This window comes from Gopherus flavomarginatus, chromosome 6 (genome assembly GCF_025201925.1).
Source record: "Gopherus flavomarginatus isolate rGopFla2 chromosome 6, rGopFla2.mat.asm, whole genome shotgun sequence".
In the NCBI taxonomy this organism is placed as follows: Eukaryota; Metazoa; Chordata; order Testudines; family Testudinidae; genus Gopherus; species Gopherus flavomarginatus.
Genome location: NC_066622.1, coordinates 35,880,416 through 35,900,976, shown reverse-complemented (window position 1 = coordinate 35,900,976; position 20,561 = coordinate 35,880,416). Strand labels below are relative to the sequence as shown.

At 40.9% G+C, this 20,561-nt stretch overlaps 1 protein-coding gene across 4 annotated transcripts in view; it reads left to right on the top strand.

Annotated features, from left to right (window-relative positions):
* Nucleotides 1–20,561, top strand: part of FBLN2 (fibulin 2) — a 192,338-nt gene that overhangs the window by 114,614 nt on the left and 57,163 nt on the right. For all 4 annotated transcript variants that reach the window (XM_050957737.1, XM_050957739.1, XM_050957738.1 and 1 more), the window contains 2 exons: nt 9,304–9,415; nt 17,242–17,371. In XM_050957737.1, coding sequence (XP_050813694.1) covers nt 9,304–9,415; nt 17,242–17,371 — 242 coding nt within the window. The remainder of the gene's footprint in view (nt 1–9,303; nt 9,416–17,241; nt 17,372–20,561) is intronic.

The window sequence follows — 20,561 nt, the reverse complement described above, 5'->3', positions numbered from 1 at the left end:
AAGATCAGCAAGGATTTCACTATTAAGCCAAGCTGGTCACCTGCCATATTTACTATTCTTTCTACACATCAGGATGGTTTGTTCCTGCAACCTCAATAAGGATTCTTTAAAATACAGCCAGCTCTCCTGGACTCCTTTCCCCCTCATGTTATTCTCCATGGGGATCCTGCCCATGAGGGAGTTAGTCTGCTTTTCTGAAGTCCAGGGTCTAGTTTTTATTTGAAAAATCTGAATATTCAACAATGCAAAAAATAGATGAAAACTTTAGTTTTTTTTTAACCTTTGTAATATTTGAGATGTAACTTCACTGTTCTGAAAGATGTACAACTTACAAAAAGTTGTGAGTTCATGTCAGAAAGACCAATCTTTTTTGGTGGTAGTCAATAAATAATATTTGGGGAAAAAAGACTTCAGGTCTGACACAAAGGCTGTTCAAATTAACGCAAGGATTCCTATAGACATCAGTGAACTTTGACTCAGATCGTTAGCTGTAACAACTTTTGAGATGGAAGTCACAATCGAGTGCTAGTCAAAGTTCTCAGAAAGGAAACAAGTGTTTCTCCAGACATTTTAATCAGGTTCTAAGTGTGTCTAAATTACAATACATGAAATTTTGAGAGCTGGCCAAAATATAGGCCAGTTCCTGTCTTCAGATTGATGTAGATTGATAATTGCAAGACATAAATTACTAAATTGAAAACAAGTTAGGAGACATTGACATTTCATAGTACAGGCTAAGCGAACGACTCAGCTATTACTGTATATCAGAGTGATCCATGAACGATCAGACATGCACAAAGGATAATAAATAGAGTATGGTGTTAGCAATACCATATGTACATGTTTTCATGCATATTGCATAGCAGTAAATACATGCATAACTGTTTTTAAATCAGTCATTCAGTGTTATGAAAGATGAAAGACAAAAGGAGGCAAGGCCTGCTGGAAATTAGAAGAATTTCAGATGTCTTCTATCACATGGAACACACTCTTTCCATCCATCCAGTTTAGAGTTCAGCTTTGCTATCTTCATTTATTAGTCTCGTGCGTGTGAGACACATAGAAATGTATGTCAGAATCTCACAAATTCATACACATGACTAGGGGAGCTATTGTGAATTATTCAGTTTTGCAAATTTCTGATTAAGAGATCAAATGCAATATTAAAAAGCAAGGATAATGCATTGGAAAATGTTCATTTATTCTGATACCTGAAATTTACTTTTAATTATTCATGAGTCATAATGAAGTATAATGTATTTTGTAAATATGAGAGCTTAATAACACAGCATCTCAGTACAGCACATTTGATATTGAGTGTTTGCTGAGCTATAGGTGTGGACTACTAATTTTTGTGTTTATAATTTATAAATTTTGTAGATTGAAGTATAGGTTAGTGAGTTCTACTGTATTCGTGTATATTGAAACTAGAAATACCATGTTAACCAACAGTGTGTTTCCATGCTTGGTTTTATATAGATATATCCATTGTGACAGACCCCGACCAGTGCAGTCAGAGGCGGCTCCAGGCCCCAGCACGCCAAGCGTGTGCTTGGGTCGGCAGGCCGCGGGGGGCGCTCTGCTGGTGCTGTGAGGGCGGCAGGCAGGCTGCCTTCGGTGGCTTGCCTGCGGAGGGTCCGCTGGTCCCATGGCTTCGGTGGACCTCCCGCAGGCATGCTGCCAAATCCGCGGGATGGGGGACCTCCCGCAGGCAAGCTGCCGAAGGCAGCCTGCCTGCTGTGCTTGGGGCGGCAAAATGCCTAGAGCCGCCCCGAGTGTGGTACAGGAGTCTGGTAGAGGGCAAATATACTAGTCACTGGATGAGTAGTTTTCTGTTCCTTGAGTGACCAGAGCAGGGACTGCACTAGAGTAATCAGGAACCTGCTAGAACCAATTAAGACAGACAGGCCAATTAGAACACCTGCAGCCAATCAAGACAGGCTAATCAGGGCACCTGGGTTTAAAAGAGCTCACTTCAGTTTGTGGTACGCGTGTGAGGAGCTGGGATCAAGAGGCGCAAGGAGCTGAGAGTGACAGGATGTGTTGCTGGAGGATTGAGGAGTACAAGCCTTATCAGACACCAGGAGGAAGATCCTGTGGTGAGGATAAAGAAGGTGTTTGGAGGAGGCCATGGGGAAGTAGCCCAGGGAGTTGTAGCTGTCATGCAGCTGTTACAGGAGGCACAACAGACAGCTGCAATCCACAGGGCCCTGGGCTGGAACCCGGGGTAGAGGGCGGGCCCAGGTTCCTCCCAAACCTCCCAACTCCTGATCAGACACAGGAGGAGTTGACCCAGACTGGGGGTTCCACCAGAGGGGAAGATCTCTGAGGCGAGCAAATCCGCCAATAAGCGCAGGACCCACTAAAGTAGAGGAGGAACTTTGTCACACTATATATCTATATATAGGTAGAAATTCCATATATATTTTATATATATCAGGGAGTTAGGAAAAGGTAGACTTAAAAATTTGTATTACATCAGTGTCAAATAATTATCTGGTACCAACTTTAATCTGCTGTGTCATTTAACTGTGAATACAATCCCTCTCATGTCTTACAATAACTCCTATACATAATAAAGCTATCAAAACTCAAGTGTATTTTAACATAGCTAACATAATGCATCAATTGCAGATATAATGTAGACTCTGCAGTTTGGTGTAGTTTTTCAGGATCCCATGCTCTCTTTTGTGTCTGCACAAATATGGGAGCCTGATTCCCCTTTTATTTACATCAGTATAGAATTGATGACTTCACCGAAGTTACTCTCAGATGCAGTGAGAGAAGGATCTGGCCCGGTCTAACTGATCCACAGGATAGTTTAGACATTCATGTGATTAAACAGGTTTTCAGCTGAAACAAAAAGTTCAGGTAGATTTCAATTGCCTGTTGGATGGTTGTAGGAAGCTTTCTGCCCCAGCCCACAAGATTAGTCTTATTCTCAGCTCACACAGCTGTAATAAGAGAAAGTCACATCACATGCCACCCTAAATAATTCCTCTTCTTCCTTGGCATTTATTAGAGCTGTCTGGAAAATGGGGTATTTTTCTATGAAACGTTTCAACTTCTTGGTGAAGTCAAACACCAACATATTTTGGCTGAAAACCAAAATAATTCAATTTGGAATTGTCACTGTGGTGCCTGGTACGAGTGCCTAAAACTCCCATTCTCCTGAATAGGATGGTTTAGTGCATGATTGAACTAAATCTCCCAGTCTGCACCGCCCCTTTTGCTCATGGTGCAGCATGTGAGATGAAGTCTGCCTGGGAAGCCTGGCCCCTAGAGGAGAATGAGAACATGATGCAACCAGACTACAACTCTAAGCGCTGTAGCAGTATAACATTTAGGAAGAAGTTTGAGCTAAATCAAAATAAACCACTGAAACTAAACTATGAAAGTCCTCGTCGTCTTCTGCACCAGTTTTACTGTCTTGATTTAAGACCAAATTTTGAATTTAACAAGTGCAATTTTCTTGGAGCTGAGGCAGATTTCTAGGAATTGTTTCATGCTCTGCTCTGCTTTGGACTTTCACATGAACACAAGCCTTCTTCTCAATTTACCATCTCATGAATTATACGTATTGCTTGATTATTATGAAATCATGTTTCAGCTGGCAACCTGACTTACAAACATTGCATAGCCAAGTCAAACTTATGTGTGTTAACCAGGATCATCTATAAAGCATGTGAAATGAACCCCATCTGATGGGTGAAAGGGCACAAAAAGGCATGAAATTTGATTATTTTCCTCCCTTAGGATTAAATCCAATAACTGAACATTCAGGTTCTCTTATTTTATCCCTGTCTGCTGTTCTCTTTATGATGATTGAAATGTAACGCTCTGGTAGCTGGTCTCAAAACCAGCATTTTAAAGACGGCTTGGGAGTAGAATTTGTTCTGCAGTGCTATGTACAAGCTGAGTATGTGGACAGAAACCCTAAAGTTAAGGAAATCCAAGGAATCCAACTTTGTGAACCTACAGAATGTCTGTAAATGAGGATCTAATATTGAACATCACCTAAAGATGGTTTTTAAGATTTCATGTGCCTTAGATAATTAAATAAGTGTTTAGAGTGAGATAACTTTAATACTGCAAATCATAAGGCTATTTCCTGTAGTAAGTGTGAAGCAGTACAAGGGAATAATGCTGATATGGAGGAGGGTCTGTTTACTTCTTGTAGGTAAAACTGGCACCTTTTGTATGTACACACTGTAAACTGTCTAAATGAAATGTACAACAGTTATTTTTTATCCTTCATGTTCTTGTTACTTAGCATACATGCTCTGAAGCTATATAGAGTTCTCATGTTATCAATCTAAATATATTTTACAATTGTGGTCTATATAGTTCCACAAATTCTCCTTAATACACACAAAAATGTATATGATAGAATGGGCTCTCTGTTCTATAGACCTACTTCATTGTTGATCTTGTGGTATATATATCCAGGTGTTTTGAACTCTAGCCCTTGATGTCAGTGTCTGTCAATAAATATTATTACATTTTAGAAGAAGTATAGTATGGCTTGACACAGTACCCTAACCAGAGACAGAACCCTTTTGTAAACTTGCAGACAAAAGGATGTCACTTTCCTTTTTTCAGCAAACTCAGTATACTGGAATAACCACCATTTAACATTACAGCTGACATGCAAAAAACAAGGCACCAACACTGAGATTTATAATAATGAAAAACTATACAACTGAAAGACTACAACTTGTGAGTCATATTCTTGGTTGCTGAGTACAACAGACTATTACATGGAGTGCGTATTGAATCATTCTTACTAATTAGATTGTAATAATATAATACACCAGAATATTGCAGGTCTCTAATCAAGCAAAAGCTCAATTTCTTCCATTCTTGTTTCACATCCTTTGACACTTTTAAAACACTTGGCCCCTAATGAGTCTTACGGTGATTCTAGAGCAACAAAGTTGTTGATAATGCCATTATAGAGCAAGAAGTCTTGAATTCCCTCTTTCCTATATAAGTATTACTCACCTGAGTATTGGTAGAGAAGAACATAAGAATGACCATACTGGGTCAGACTAACGGTCCATCTGGCCCAGTATCCTGTCCTCTGACAGGTGCTTAAGAGGGAATGAACAGAACGGATAGTCATCAAGAGATTCATCCCCTCTTGCCCATTGCCAGCTTCTGGCAAACAGAGGCTGGTGACACTTTAGAGCATGGTTTGCATCCCTGCCCATTCCTGGCTAATAGCCATTGATGGACCTATCCTCCATGAATTGATCTAGTTCTTTTTTGAACCTTGTTACGGTTTTGACAAATACATCCCAACACTTTTTGAAGTGGTGCTCAGGATTTAGCTGCCTAACTTCCATTGCCATCCATGAAAGTCCCACATTTCAGGAGCCAGATAAAATTGTGGAATGCTTTCATCCTATTGTTTCCATCTGTAGGTAACCTCCAGTAATTAGTTAAAACCAGACTGTGGCCTGGAAAGGTTAATGAGGCGTGGAAAGCAGTCTCAGTCTCTGTGCAAATTAAGCACTTAAAGTATGGTTTGAAAAATAATTTGGGTATCATTTTTTAGCCAAAGAAAAGGACAAGATGTGCCACTATTCAGGCTGAATAAAATTCCACTATCTCTTTTCATAACTCTTGATTTTGTTTTAATATGCTTTGCTTGCAATTTTCATCAGCATGTTTATCAGAATTCTAAACTCATAACACTGGAACCCTTATAATGTATCCTTTAAACCTCAAAATCCCACTAAAAAGTACATAGCTGGTCACTTTCTTACCTAGGTAGGTTCCATAGCCAGCGCAACAGCAGAAGTGCTACTTGTTGCTGCAGGCTTGTTGGGGATCATTGAGTTGAGTAGGGAGGTGGGTACCTGCTTGCACCCTTTGTTTTTCTAAGGTGGTATCCCACTGCCCACTAGCCAATGCAAGGACCTTCTTAATAGACGTGGCACGCCAGTGGCCAGCAGGTGTCAGGGGTTGGGGCCAGTCCTCAAGCTCCAAGCCCTGCAATCTAGCACCACTTTGATGGCCAGTATTAACACTGTTTTGTGATTTGCATTACAGTAACACAGCAAGACCTCAGATATGGGCTTGGTGCTGTACGGACACAATGAAATACTGTCTCTGTCCTAAAGAGAGTCCTCCCCTCTGTATTTTATAAAATCGTATGTTTGATACATTGAAAATTGGCTAGTATAGATTGTGTTTCACTTATTCCTCAGCGTTACTGTTTAAATGTTAATCCAGTAGGGAAAATGTATGAAATAGCGCAATGTTCCACACTTCCGTGTCTTTTTATGACATCTTACACCTGTGTTTTACATCAGCTAATCAGCCGATTCAGCGCTATGTCTCTGTACACGAGTGAGACCGGGGCTTGACCCTCTCTGGGGGGATGAAGGGAGCCACGCTGGCCCACTGTGCACTGGTGGGTCCAGGAAACTAGCCCGGCAGTCCTCACAGCAATCGCCTGCCCTGCGGTGCAAAGGGCTCAGGCCCTTGGGCAGGGCTGAGCAACAATAACAGTTAAAGGCCCGGCCCTTGGTCAGAGCGGGGCAGCAGACACTGGCTTCGGGCTCAGGCCAGGGAGAGGGGGAGTCTGCCACCCTGGACTGGGGTGGCAGGGGGGACGCAGGCCCTTCCACTCCACTGCGTCCCAGCCCAGGGCCCTAGCAGTGGCTAATGATCCACTGCTCAGTCAGTGGGGATCCTGGCCGCAACACACTGACATAGGTTCCAGTACGGCTGCAGCCAGACTGGGGTCGGCTGCCCCCGGGCTACTTCCGAGCTCCCCCTTGGGATCTACCTGGGTCCTGATGTCGGCCTCTGCAGGGTCCACGAGCATGGGCTTGTTGCGGCCGGGGCTAGGTGGTAGGTCTGGCAACTCCTCTGAATAGTCGGTCCAGGACAGCTCCAGGGGCTCCTCCGGGTAGTGGCAGCAGGGAAGCTCAGGCCAGTCTGGGCGGGTGGCCTGGTCCGCAGGCATTTCCCAGTCTCGAACTCCCTGTGAGATGTCTGCTCTCTCCGGCTGCTGGTGCCTCACTGAGCTCTGAGGGCTGGCCTTTATAGTTCCGGGTCGGCTTCTGACCCTTTGAGGGGCGGGCTCAGAGCTCCTTAGCCCCGCCCACTCTGGCCTCCAGCTGGGCTCTCCCTCCTCTGGGCCAGAGGGGAACCACACTGCCTCGCTACAGTCTCTCAGAGCCTTTTTATTGTGTCTTAAACCAACTAAAGCATCAAATTCAGCTCTGGGATTATATTCCAGGAAAACGTCATATGAGAAAACTTTAATCCACTTTATGGAAACAATTTCTTAACACTTCATCTGTCAAAATCTACAAAACAAAACCCTTGCTAAATCCTGTTAGCTTCCAGAGACCATGACAAAGAACATTTGTTCACAGTTTGTTGTCACTGTCTTTTTACTACTTCTATGTTAAATTTCATTCATATCATATAATTCAATGAAACATAGCAACACTGAGGCGTGCATGTGCAATAGATCAAGGAAATGCTCATGCATATCTGTTATGTAGTGTTTATGCACAAGTTGTAATGGATCTCCTCTCCCAACTACTGAAGGGGGAGTCACCATTACATGTAAACAGTTTGGTAACAAACTAAACCCATCTGAGAACTGAATCAAATGTGATTTTTATTGTGGTCTTTGGGTGTCTCAAAGATGGATTTATCTTCAAACAAATTATGGCATTCCTCCTATTTAAATCTTCTAGTTGTCTCCTTAAAAGAAAATGTTGTGTGCTCCAATATGTCCAATCACGCTGGATGATGGAATGTTCACCCCTTTCTTTGTCTTATCAGACCAGGAATAGAGGCTGTTACTATGTAATCCTGCCTGTGTTCCTTATTAATGTAATACAAAGAAAGGTATATTGAATTAGTATGGAGTAAATGATCTACTTATAGGTTATACAAATCTGTCCTCCCAAAATGCCTATCACATAGTGTACTTACCAGAACACAACCAGCTAGGAAACATAGTATACCAGTGGAGATGCATCTTTACATAAATTTTAAACTGTTGAGGGCTTGGTACATACTCTGTTTTGTGTACCACTAAATATCTTTGGAATGATCACTCTCTAAAGATATTCATTTTCCGAAGATAGGTTTAAGTACAACCTTGGATTAAACTTTGGATGCTTTGCAGGCATTCATTGCAGGGCTATGGAAACCATTTAAAGATAGACACAGGACCAGTTCCTGCTCCCATTTAAGTCAATAAACAAAGTCCCAATGACTTCAGTGGGAGAAGGATTGAGTCCCGAGAACTAAATTTGTACTGTTTGTTGTTTTTACAGAATGAAGATTGCTGTTTCTGTGTTGTCTTCTAAATGCTGAAAACTCAAATGACACCCCGCTTCCATCTCCCTGGGGAGGAAGTTTGGTCAGACTGGCAGTAGGATAGATAGGCCAGAAAGAAGAGGGAGAGTGCGTGCTTGGGAGTGTAGGGCTGGGCCCCTTCGCCAAGGGCTCACTATTCCTATTAACCATCCAGAGGGGTGCTTTGAGTACTGATTGGGCCCCCTTGCTCTTCTCCATTAATTTAAATCTATTGGGGATCTTTTGTCCCCTTCAGCTGTGCACCCTCTATCTTTCTCTGTAGTTATAGTATGGACACTGTGTGTTCGGGATGCTGTGAGTCTGATCGATCGTTTACGTTGGGATCAGGAAGGAGTTTTTCCCATTGGACCAAATTAGCAGAGGCCCTGTGTGAGTGAGTGAGACACACACACACACACACAGACACCATCATCACAGAATCATGGATGCAAAGTTCACAGACCCCTTTGGTACCTTTTTACTTCCCTCAAGGGGAAAAAGGGTGAAAGAATTCAGAAGTTATTTGAGTCCTAGGTCAGGGAGGGTCTACCTGCATTATGGGTTATATGGTGGGAGCCCTTTAACCACACATTAGACCAGGGGTGGGCAAACTACGGCCTGGGGGCCACATCTGGCCCTTCATACGTTTTAATTCAGCCCTCAAGCTCCCACCAGGGAGCGGGATCTGGGGCTTGCCCTGCTCCACACATGCTGTGGCTCTGCACGGCTCCCAGAAGCAGCGGCATGTCCCCTCTCCGGCTCCTATGTGTAGGGGCAGCCAGGGGGCTCCATATGTTTTCCCTGCCACTTAAATCCATCCCTATGTCTATCTTCATTCATCTGCGTGTCCTGATCAATGAATTTTCAAGCTGTGCATTTAGCCAACAGAAGTCCTCTTATTTGAAACCTATTTTCAATTAAAAACAAACTCTCCTCACAAAATCATCCCATATTTCTCCTTTTTTTCAGGTTCCACAAAGGACTTAATTGAAACTTGCTGTGCAGCTGGACAACAGTGGGCTATAGACAACGGGGAATGCACAGAAATCCCAGTCAGTGGAACTGATGGTGATATTTGCAGGTACGTAAACCAAAAACAAAGCGATCCAGAGTCATTCAGTGAGCATTGCTTTAGAGGAAGCCTAATGATTGCATGAACTGGCCAGTCTCCGGGGAGCTAGAACCAAGTCCATCCTCCAGATTAGACTGCTGGCTGACTGGCAATGTATCAGGGTGGAATGAGAAGAGTTTTTCCCAAGATCTAGAACCTAATGTAAACAGATGCTTTTAAAGTACCTGCTGCTCAAAAACAAAATCCAGTGTTTAGCTTCCCTGTTGTACCCAGATTGGTGGAGGTTTTTAGATTTTAAGACAGTGCAGCTGAATGTTCTTTACACTTTTGTTGACAAATATTAAATTACATTATATTTCTTACTTTTTATTAAATGGTACATTTGACAACTAATCTGGTAGGTGGGAAGATATGTTCCAAAGGCTAGGTTCTGATGCTCTTGCTCACCTGTAATAGCATACCACTCATCCCAGAGCCCGATTGGAATCAAGGGAAGTGCTTCCCACATTAAGTACTGCTCTAGGTGATCTCATCCCAGTGTGGAGAAGAAAAGGATGGCAGTTAAGAAAAGAGCGGGGGTAACATGTATAACATGTTAACTTAACTCCATTTCATACCCTCTCTCTTTCTAGTCTGAAAAAGAGGCAGAAGTAAAAACAAAATAATTTGAGTGTTAAATATGAGAACCATGTAGATTCTTTAAAGTGATTTCGGCATTTTAAGATGCTAGTCTTATTTCTGAACTTGTGCTGGTAGAAAGGAGCAGTAAATCTATTCAAGTTAGAGGTGCTACACTGTTGAAAACCAATGTAAGTGAGATTAAAATCCAGTCCATTGGATTGTAATATAGCAGTATTTACACACAACAAATATATGAATTGGAAAACATAAGCTCCACATCTGCACTTGCAAAATTACAACAGTTGCACTCATACACATGTTTTAAAGATTCAAAAACTTCACGTAACAAATGATAGAATCTGTATCCTATAAATCAGTCAGATGCTATGATGATAGGCACAGTATGAAAACCTGGACAGAAAACCAATTGTGCCCTTTAGGAGCTGTTAAAGCAGGCATAGTTGTTTTGCATCTGCATCATACAGATACACATATAGGTGTTCTATTTGTAAGTCAAAATGCCTGTAAGAACCTTTGGGCAACCAAGTACCTGCAGAGAAGCAGCTAACTCAGTTCTGTTGGTATCCAGAAAAATACAGGATGACATAGACTCTACAGGTTAACTACTATTGTGTCCAGGATAGCAAATTATTAACAACTAGACTTCTTTTTTTGCAAATGATCAAAAGTGCACTTGATCTTGTGTTACATCTGAAAGATGAAAGGGCCAGATCTTTATCTGGGGCAAAAGAGCACAGTTCCATGGGGCTGATAGCTATGCCAATTTACACCAGTTGAGGTGAGCCTAGAGTGTCCCAACAGTAGTGTCCTGTGGCACTATGCTGGGGCATTAGATCAGTACAGATTCAAAGACTGTGGTGCTACTAACTAAATCAACCACACCACCTCTTGCAGCACCTGGGTTTTCCTTTGATGTTTTCTGTTCATCTACCCACCAGGCCTAACTTTTGCTTGTTCCACGATGGAACAATTCCTCTAGGTGGGGAATGGAAAATATATGAATTGAAATTATACTAACCTTAACTTCACATCAATAAAAATAAAGTTTGCACAACTTTTTGGGGTTCGTGCCACTCATTGTAAATGATGTGTGAAATGACATGCCCTGCCCTCCTGTATAGATAATACAGACATGGTATTTAGCTCGGCCAGACAGTGAGATTTTTCTTACTATGTCCAGGAGTCACAAGTTTAAAAACAACCCAAAACTATAATGATATACATTTTTCTTCCTTCCCCCTACCCCCAGTCCTCCTCATTTTAAGCAGTAAATTAACCCTTGTTTAAAATATGTAAGCTCTTTTTAGCTAGTTTTGACTTTTCTCATTGACATGATGGATATAGTGTTGAATGTACTCCAATAATACCTGGGTCAAACTGGCTGCCAAGAAATGACAGCAATAAATTAACAAGGAGTGATTGCTGGAGCTCAGAAAAGTTCTGCTAAAGACCTGTCAACATTAAGGAAATTTGCACTGGGATAACTTCATCAATGCGGTCAAACCAATACAAATTCCTAATATAAATGCACTGACCTAGAATAAAGCAGGGCTTACACCCATCCTGTTTATATCAATAAGAACATAAAGAATGGCCATATTGAGTCAGAAAATGGTCCATCTAGCCCAGTAGCCTGTTCTCTAACAGTGGCTGGTGCCAGATACTTCAGAAGGAATGAACAAAACAGGACAATTGTTGAGTGATCCATCCTCTGTCATCTAATCCCAGCTTCTGGCAGTCTGAGATTTAGGAACACTCAGAGCATGGGGTTGCATCCCTGACCATCTTGGCTAATAGCCATTGATGGACCTATCCTCCATGAACTTATCTAATTCTGCGTTGAACCCAGTTAGACTTTTGGTCTTCACAACATCTCCAGGTTGACTGTGCTTTGTGTGAAGAAGTACTTTCTTATGTTTGCTTTAAACCTGATGTCTGTTAATTTCATTGGGTGACCACTGGTTCTTGTGTTATTTGAAGGGGTAAATAACATTTTTTATTCTCCCTGTTCGTAATTTTTTAGATCTTTATCATATCCCCCCAGTCATCTCTCTTTTTAAGCTAAACAGTCCCAGTCTTTTAAATCTCTCCTCATATGGAAGTTGTTCTATACTCTTAATCATATTTGTTTCCCTTCTCTGTATTTTTTCCAATTCTAATGTATCTTTTTTGAGATGGGACAACCAGAACTGCACTAAGTATTGAAAGTGTGAGCATATCATAGACTTATATACTGGTATTTATATTTTCTATCTTAATATCTATCCCTTTGCTCATGGTTTTGCTTTTGACTGCTGCTACACATTGAGCAGATGTTTTCAGAGAACTACCCATGATCAATCCAAGATCTCTTCTTGTGTTGTAACAGCTAATTTAGAACCCATCATTTTGTATTCATAATTGGGAGTATGTTTTTCAATGTGCATTATTTTGTACTTATCAACATTGAATTTAATGTGTTTTGTTGCTCAGTCACCCAGTTTTGTGAGATCCCTTTGTAATTCTTTGAATTTAACTATCTTGAGTAATTTTGTATCATCTGCAAACTTTGAAGCCAGTTTGACCTGGATATTATTGGGGTACATGCAATATTATTTCCATAATGTCAATGAGAAAAGTCAAAACTAGCTAAAATGTCTTAAATATTTTAAACAAAGGTTAATTTACTGTGTGAAAATCTTTTCCAGATCACTTATGAATACGTTGAACGGCACTGATCCCAGAACAGGTCTTTGGAGGACCTTGCTATTTACCTCTCTCCGCTGTGAAAACTGTCCATTTATTCCTGCCCTTTGTTTCCTATCTTTTAGCCAGTTATAGATCCCTGAGGGGACCTTCTTTCTTATCCCATGACATATGTTACCTATTGAACTGCACTGGTTCAAGTGGAGCATGTTTATATTGGAGGCTTGCACCAATTTAATACATTTCTGTAGTTACACCAGTGTGAATTTTTGATAAAGACCCCAGAGTCCAACAATCGATCTATATAGCCATCTAAGAATGGGTTTGTGAATAGGAAATAAATAAAAGTACATAATATAAAGCTTTTATCTGCTGAGATAATGGTTCAGTGCCACAGTACCCAAAATTAAACCATCTTGAAATGTCTAAGGGTGTGTTTTCACTACCAGGGTAAGTCAACCTAAGGGACACTACTCCAGCTACATGAATTATAGGAATGGAAGGGACCTTGACAGGTCATCCAATCCAGTCCCCTGCCTCATGGCAGGACTCAGTATTATCTAGACCATTTCTGACAGGTGTTTGTCTAACCTGATCTTAAAAATCTCCAGTGATGGAGATTCCACAACCTCCCTAGGCAATTTATTCCAGTGCTTAATCACCCTGACAGAAAGTTTTTTCCTAATGTCCAACTTAAACCTCCCTTGCTGCAATTTAAGCCCATTTCCTCTTGTCTATCCTCAGAGGTTAAGAGAAAATATATTTCTCCCTCCTCCTTGTAACAGCCTTTCACATACTTGAAAACTGTTATCATGTCCCCTCTCAGTCTTCTCTTTTCCAGACAAAACAAACCTAATTTTTTCAATCTTCCCTCATAGGTCATGTTTTTTAGACCTTTAATCAGTCTTGTTGCTCTTCTCTGGACTCTCTCCAATTTGTCCACATCCTTCCTGAAATATGGTGCCCAGGACTGGATACAATACTCCAGCTGAGGCCTAATCCACTGGAGTTGACATATCTTAGGTCGATTTACCCCAGTATCTTCACTGTGCTGCGTTGACACAAGACGCTCCCATCAATTTATCGTAATCTTGTCGGGGAGCTGGAGTACAACTGGTCAACTGGAGAGCGCTCTGCAGTCGGTTTAGTGGGTCTTCACTAGACCCACTAAATCGACCCCTGGTGTGTCGATTGCAGCAGCGTTGATCTCCCCTTAGTAAAGACCAGCCCTAAAGAAGCTATGAGTATAAAAATGACAAATTGCAATTCCAGTAGCACTGGATCACTATTGTCCTCTTTTTGTATCAGAAAGACACTTTTCATGGCAAAACGTTCTATTTCTGAGGAACGTTAATCCATGCAGACTTTGGCCTTTTAACACCAGCTAATGATTTTTGGATTGTAGGTGCTTTACATCCAAAAAACTACAAAAAACTGCTTCATTCAGTGTTAGTCTCTTGGACATTTTCAAAGAGCCACAATAGCTATCAATAAAATTTCAGATGTCCTATGATGGCAGTAAAAAATTAGGTTCAATCCTCAAATATGGTTGGACATTAACCACTAAAATTTCAAACAAACCACTGTTTTTTTCTAGTTGTCAATTCACAGTGAAACAAGAAGCAAACATTACTGGAAAAACAAAACACAAAGGGAAAAAAGACCTTCTTCCTTTATTCAACCACAGACCAGTGATTAACTGATAACGCTATTCATACATTGTTTAGCATGTAAATATTAACTTAAACGTGGTGCGGCTGGCCATTGACATTTTAAGTGTGAATGGCCAATGGCCAAGTTGCAGTCACAGGCTAGTTTGCGCAGGAATATGAGACATCTCCTTACAACTTTTTTTTCAAGCATCAGGAAAAAAATGAATTGGAAATATTTTTTTCTCAGGGAGACTTGTTTCTTTGTTGTAATAATCATACATATTGTATTGACAACCATTTTTTGGCTTGGAACTTGCTGTCAGTAAAGGATAATTAACTGGCTATTAGCCATTGGCTGTTAAAGAGCAACATCCCTTACAACCAGTGCATGTTTGTGAGACTGCGGGTTGGAGAAGATTGAGTTTATGCCCTTTGGATGCACTGTTACCAAGATGCCCCCTACTGGACAATTCGTGTACTTTGTGGCAGGCATTGGAATTGCTGTCACCAGCAATAAAGGGTTATGCCTGGAGAAAGTAAATCCTTTCTCTACTTCCCTTGTATCACCTCAAAATGGGTCCACCACAAAATCATGAGGTTAAGAACATGAGTATAATACTATATGTCAGTGGTGGGCAACCTGCAGTACGAAGGCCGCACGTGGACCATCGGAGTAATCCCCTGGCGGGCCGTGTGACAGTTTGTTTACATTGACTGTCCTCAAGCACAGATACCCACAGCTCCCAGTGGCCATGGTTTGCTGTTCCTGGCCAATGGGAGCTGCGGGAAGCGGCAGGGGCTGGCTGCCACTTCCTGTAGCTCCCATTGGCCCGGAACGGCAAACCACAGCCACTGGGAGCTGCAGGCAGCTGTGTTTGTGGATAGTTGTGATGTTGCACTCTATATGATTTTATGACAATATGCTAATATGACTGAAATATGCTTCATGCAAAAGATTTCTTGTAAGGTATCATTACAAAACTTATAATCTACTAAGTGTGATCATCCTATTTGTATAAATGTACCACTCTTGTATCTGAAACTAGAAATATGAGATATAACTCTGAGGACCTATTGTAATTATGCAAAGCATGGGCCATTATTGATGATTTGGAATCTTGATGTCTCCCATTAACCAGGACAATCAACTGCAGATGGCTCTGGTTTACCTGTAAGTCTTCCTGTATAAGTGTGTGCTGGCAAGTGGGTAATGAAGTCTTACAGTGATATGTGATCATGTCACCTGAACTGGAATTCATCTTTAACCTGGTGCTTTTTCATGGGGGGGTGGAGGGAGAGGGAACTCAGAGGTACAAAGGATTCCTGTCTTTATGCAAAAGATGCCACCTGAGTTGGAACAAGGGCTGTACCAGGGGAAAGGATTGTACCCAGACTAGGAAGGTGTCCAGTCTGTGAAAGAGACTTATTGAAACATCTTTCAGGGTGAGATTTTGTCTGTATTCCGTTGTATTACTGTATTAGACTTAGATTTGTGTGTTTTGTTTTATTTTATTTTACATGGTAATTCACTTTGTTCTGTCTGTTACTGCTTGAAACCACTTAAATCCTTTTAATTTTATACTTTTAATTAAATACTTTCTGTATTTAATAAAATCACTTTTTACTTATTAACCCAGAGTATGTATTAATACCCGGGGAAGGGAGGAACAGCTGTCCATATCTCTCTATCAGTGTTATAGAGGATGAACAATTTGAGTTTACCCTGTATATGCTTTATACAGGGTAAAATTGATTTATTTGGGGTTTAGTCCCCATTGGGAGTTGAGTGTTTAGTCTCCATCTGAGTGTTAAAGACAAGAATACTTCTGTAAGCTGCTTTCAGTTAAGTTTGCATCTGTGAGGCAAGTAATTCAGATCCTGGGTCTGTGTTCGAGTAGTCAGGCGTGTCTGGCTCAGCAAGACAGGGTGCTGGAGTCCTAAGATGCCAGGGCAGGAAAGCAGGGGCAGAAGTAATCTTGGCACATCAGTTAGCAGTTCCCAAAGGGGTTTCTGTGATCCAGCTCTTCACAATGATCAGTTTAAACAAACTGTCTCGCAACCTGCCAGCAGAATACCCTGATGGGCCGTGGGCGGCCTGCGGGCCACAGGTTCCCCACCACTGCTATATGTTGAATGATGTTTAATCCATTGGTCTACACTATTTATATAGTACCAGGCATTATGTTCTCTGAATGCAGATTGATAGATTATAAAGTCAGAAGAGACCATTGTGATCATCTGGTCTGCCCTCCTGTATAACGAGGAGGCCACAGGACTTCCCTGAATTAATTCCTGTTTGAACTAGAGAGAGAGAGAGAGTGTATTTACAATCTTGATTTAAAAATGTTTAGTGATGGAGAACCCACCACAATACCGGAGTAGTCATTCCAATAATTATTTACTCCCAAGGTTAAGTATTTGCACTTTATTTTGAGGCTGGATTTGTCTAGCTTCAACTTCCAGCCATTGGCTCTTGTTTATATTTTTGCAGGCTAGATTGAAGAGCTTTCTACTATCAAATTTCTATTCTCCATGTAGGTACTTATAAACTGGGATCAAACCTTCTCTTTGTTAGGATAAACAGATTGAGTTCCTTAAGTCTTTCGTTATAAGTCACGTTTTCCAATCTAAGATAGAATTTAATGGGTGAAATCCTGGCTCCATTGAAGTCAATGGCAAAACTCCCATTGACTTCAGTGGCAACAAGATGTCACCCATAGGATCCATGTAAAAAAAGGTCATGGAATGCATATATTTCTGTGTCCAGTGACACACGTTCTTACTGTATATTCTTGCAACCTGATGGCACTACCTTTTGAATGCCAGTTACCACTTAACCCTGTTCCATCTTTGCAGAATTGCTCAGCAGCAGTGTTGTGTCTCATACTTAAAAGAAAACAGCTGTGTTGCTGGCATGATCGCAGCCAAGGAAGGAGATCTGTGTGGACCTGATGAAAGCGATACATGTGGAAGATCTTTTTATAAGGCAAGACCCTTTGATACTTTTGCAAGTCCTGTTCTGATGCAGATTTATTGAGTTTTGTGCACTTTTTTAAAAAGTGCTTTATATTTGTGTCATGGAGTTTAGTTATTTATAAAGTTGCATGGGTAAGGCATGGAAATCATACTTAGCTAAATATTTTAGTAGTTTGCATTCAGGCTTAATTGTGCCCGAGAGTTCTAAAACTTTGTAATGAGGTAATTTGTATTGTTTCTCTCTCATTGTTAAGATTAAACTTGCTGTTTTATTATTGCTTTCTCCATTTGGAAGAGGGTGGGAGAAGTTTATTTCAGTTTTTATATCTGCAGTAGTAGATTTTAGAAAATGATAGGGAAAAGCTTAATCAAAGATATAATTGGAAAAACCTTTACTGAACAATTTATCAGCTTAGACACATTATTGAATAGCAGTTTAATTTACGAAGTAAACAAAAAATTTGACAAGAAACAAATATTTAGATTCCTATAGAGGCTTTTTCTCATAAATAAAGATGGGCTCTTAACTGGTCTGTTGAAAAATGAACCATATGCCAGAACCTCAGCCAGTCTAAATCAGCTTAGCTCTATTGAAGATAAAGGAGCTAAGCCAGTTTACACCAGCTAAGGATCTGGTCTCTTATTTGTTATGCACATTTCTCCAGTTTGGGTCTGAAGTGAAGGTTTCAGGATTCCTTGAACACTGATCAGAATTTACATAGGTGTTTGTATGCTCAAATGTAATATTCCGTTGTGTCATCAGAAAACTTATTAGCTCTGTCTGTTCTAATGCATCCGATAGTCTTGCAAATAACTTGATTTGTTGGTAAGGAAAATATAAGCTCATCCACTGTGTAGTATAGGGTTTAATTAGGTATGAAGGCTTATCATTTCTAGGGGATGATTAAGTCTTCAAAATCATATTTGTTTAGAGCTAAAATTCTGCGCTCAGAAACATGCAGAGAAATTACTGAAACTTTCACGACTATTTGTGGGTAGATTTTGACCTTTAGTTATTTCAGAAATAAGGCAAATATGCTACTAGTAGATCTGTGTGTAGGCATCATATATGCAGTGCAGAGCACTATTGCTGTACTGTAGTTGCTTCACATGCAAGGAACTCTCAATGAGTAAGCCAGGTCGATGTGGTGGGGTGGTTTCACTCTACCAGTACAAAGTGCACTGTGCAGCTTTGCCTGTATAGTATTCCTATGCCAGTGTAGAGTGACCAGATAGCAAATGTGAAAAATCGGAATGGTGAGGGGTGAGGGGTAATAGGTGCCTATATAAGAGAGAGTCCCAAATATCGGGACTGTCTCTCTAAAATCGGGACATCTGGTCACCCTATGCCAGTGGAGCACTCCTAGTTTAGATGTAAGGCAAAATTCTTCTCTGGACTATCATTTGTATCTTAGCTGTAGTAAAACTTGGAATCCTCAGCACTGTGAATCCATGCTGTGCAGACATTAATGTAGTGCTTTCATTCAAATGAAGTGATTTTAAACTCTGCTCTCTTCAAGGCAGGGGCTTTTCCTTTTTATTCTGTCTGTACAGCTCCTAGGATATAGTTGCTACTAACAGGAAGAAAAATGAATAATAATAGTAAATCACATCTCTTGAAAATTGAGATGTTTCAACAATATTATAATCAAACACTTCTTCTTTCATTGGTGGTGTCATAGAAAATGCTAACGGGAAAACTATACAGTTATATCTTTTTTTCTTTCCATTATGGCTATTGCTTTTTAACTGTTCTAAGTGTAAGGACTTCACAGGGAATCTAGAAAATATCTTGCAGTCTAACACAACTAACCAACTTTTCAAGACACTGTATTTCTGGAGAGGAACAGAACATGAAGCGAAGAATAGAGCCGGGTGACTTTTTTCAGCAAATGGTTATTTGCCAACAAATTCAGTTTTTGTAGAGACAAAACTGTTTGCAAATTTATGCCAAGTTTGCCAAATAGTTTCAGCTAGACAAAAAATCAAAATGTTTTGTTTCAGCCTGACTCAAAATTTTTCATTTTGATTTTCGCATTTATGGAAAAAGCAAATGAGGACTAGATTACCTGAACAGTCCTGGGGAGAGGCAGCTTCAGTGTTGGGTTAGGGAATTCACCTCTGATGTGGAAGACCCCGCCGGATCTAGAGAAGGGATTTGGACTTGGGTCTCCTACATTGCAGGAAAGTGTCCTAGCCATTGGGCTATGGGCTATTCTGGTATGGGACTGTCTCAGCCTCTACTGTTGAAGCTGTTCTACTGTTTATAAATAATCAGTCATAGAGGCAGAGATTTAGGCTTGGGTCTCCCATATGCTAGGTGCATGGCCTAACTACCTGGCAGTAGAGTCATTTTCACTCCCTCTCCCCGGCCCCATAACTATTCATTGTCATTCAAAGTCATTAATAAGGGTTTTGTTTGTTTTAAACAAAACATAGAACGTTGCTAACAAAATGAAAATCCATTTTAGTTGAAAATCCATTTTTGTTGGGAAACAATGTTTTGACAAATACTTCAAGCAGCTGTAGTACCAAAGGCTAGTTTGTCAATGGCAGGAGTAGGGCCTGCAATTACAGATTGGTGTCTACACAAAAAAATTGTGTGAACAGACTTCACTTTAGAAAAGGTGGCCCAATCCATCTTTCTGAAGTTTTTTCTGTGGCTGTTAAATGTGCAGCTGTGTACAGTGTTTGATCATCGATTAAATTTTTGAAGCTCTTACAAATAGATAGCAGTGTAAGCCACATTAGGACATGTGGTGTGCTAGAGCAAAGGCTGAGAAGATGAGGGAGTAGAGTGAGCAAAGAGGGGGAACTGTTTTGTGTCCTGAACATCAGGTATGAAATATGTAGGCTCCCTGAAACTGCAGGTTTGAATCTTCACAGAGGCATCTCAGCCCTTCATTCTTCAGACCCAGAAAAACTGAGTTCCATGCCGTGCATTTTGTGAGTCTTTTGGAGGAAGGCCTAAAAGCTGAAATTCTCTGTTACAGCCCTGTCTGTAGTGGAAGCAGTGCTGGTAAAAAGTCCAAGTTTGACAGGGATGGTATGTGAATGGGCACAGCATGATGCTGGGACGAAACCAGCTTTGACAGGAGATTGGTTGGTGCCACCAGCTCTAGAAGAGAGAGCTTAGTTCAGTTTTCAACCCATTCAGTTCTTGGAATTTCTGCTGACATTGTCAGCCTGTGCCAGTTTAA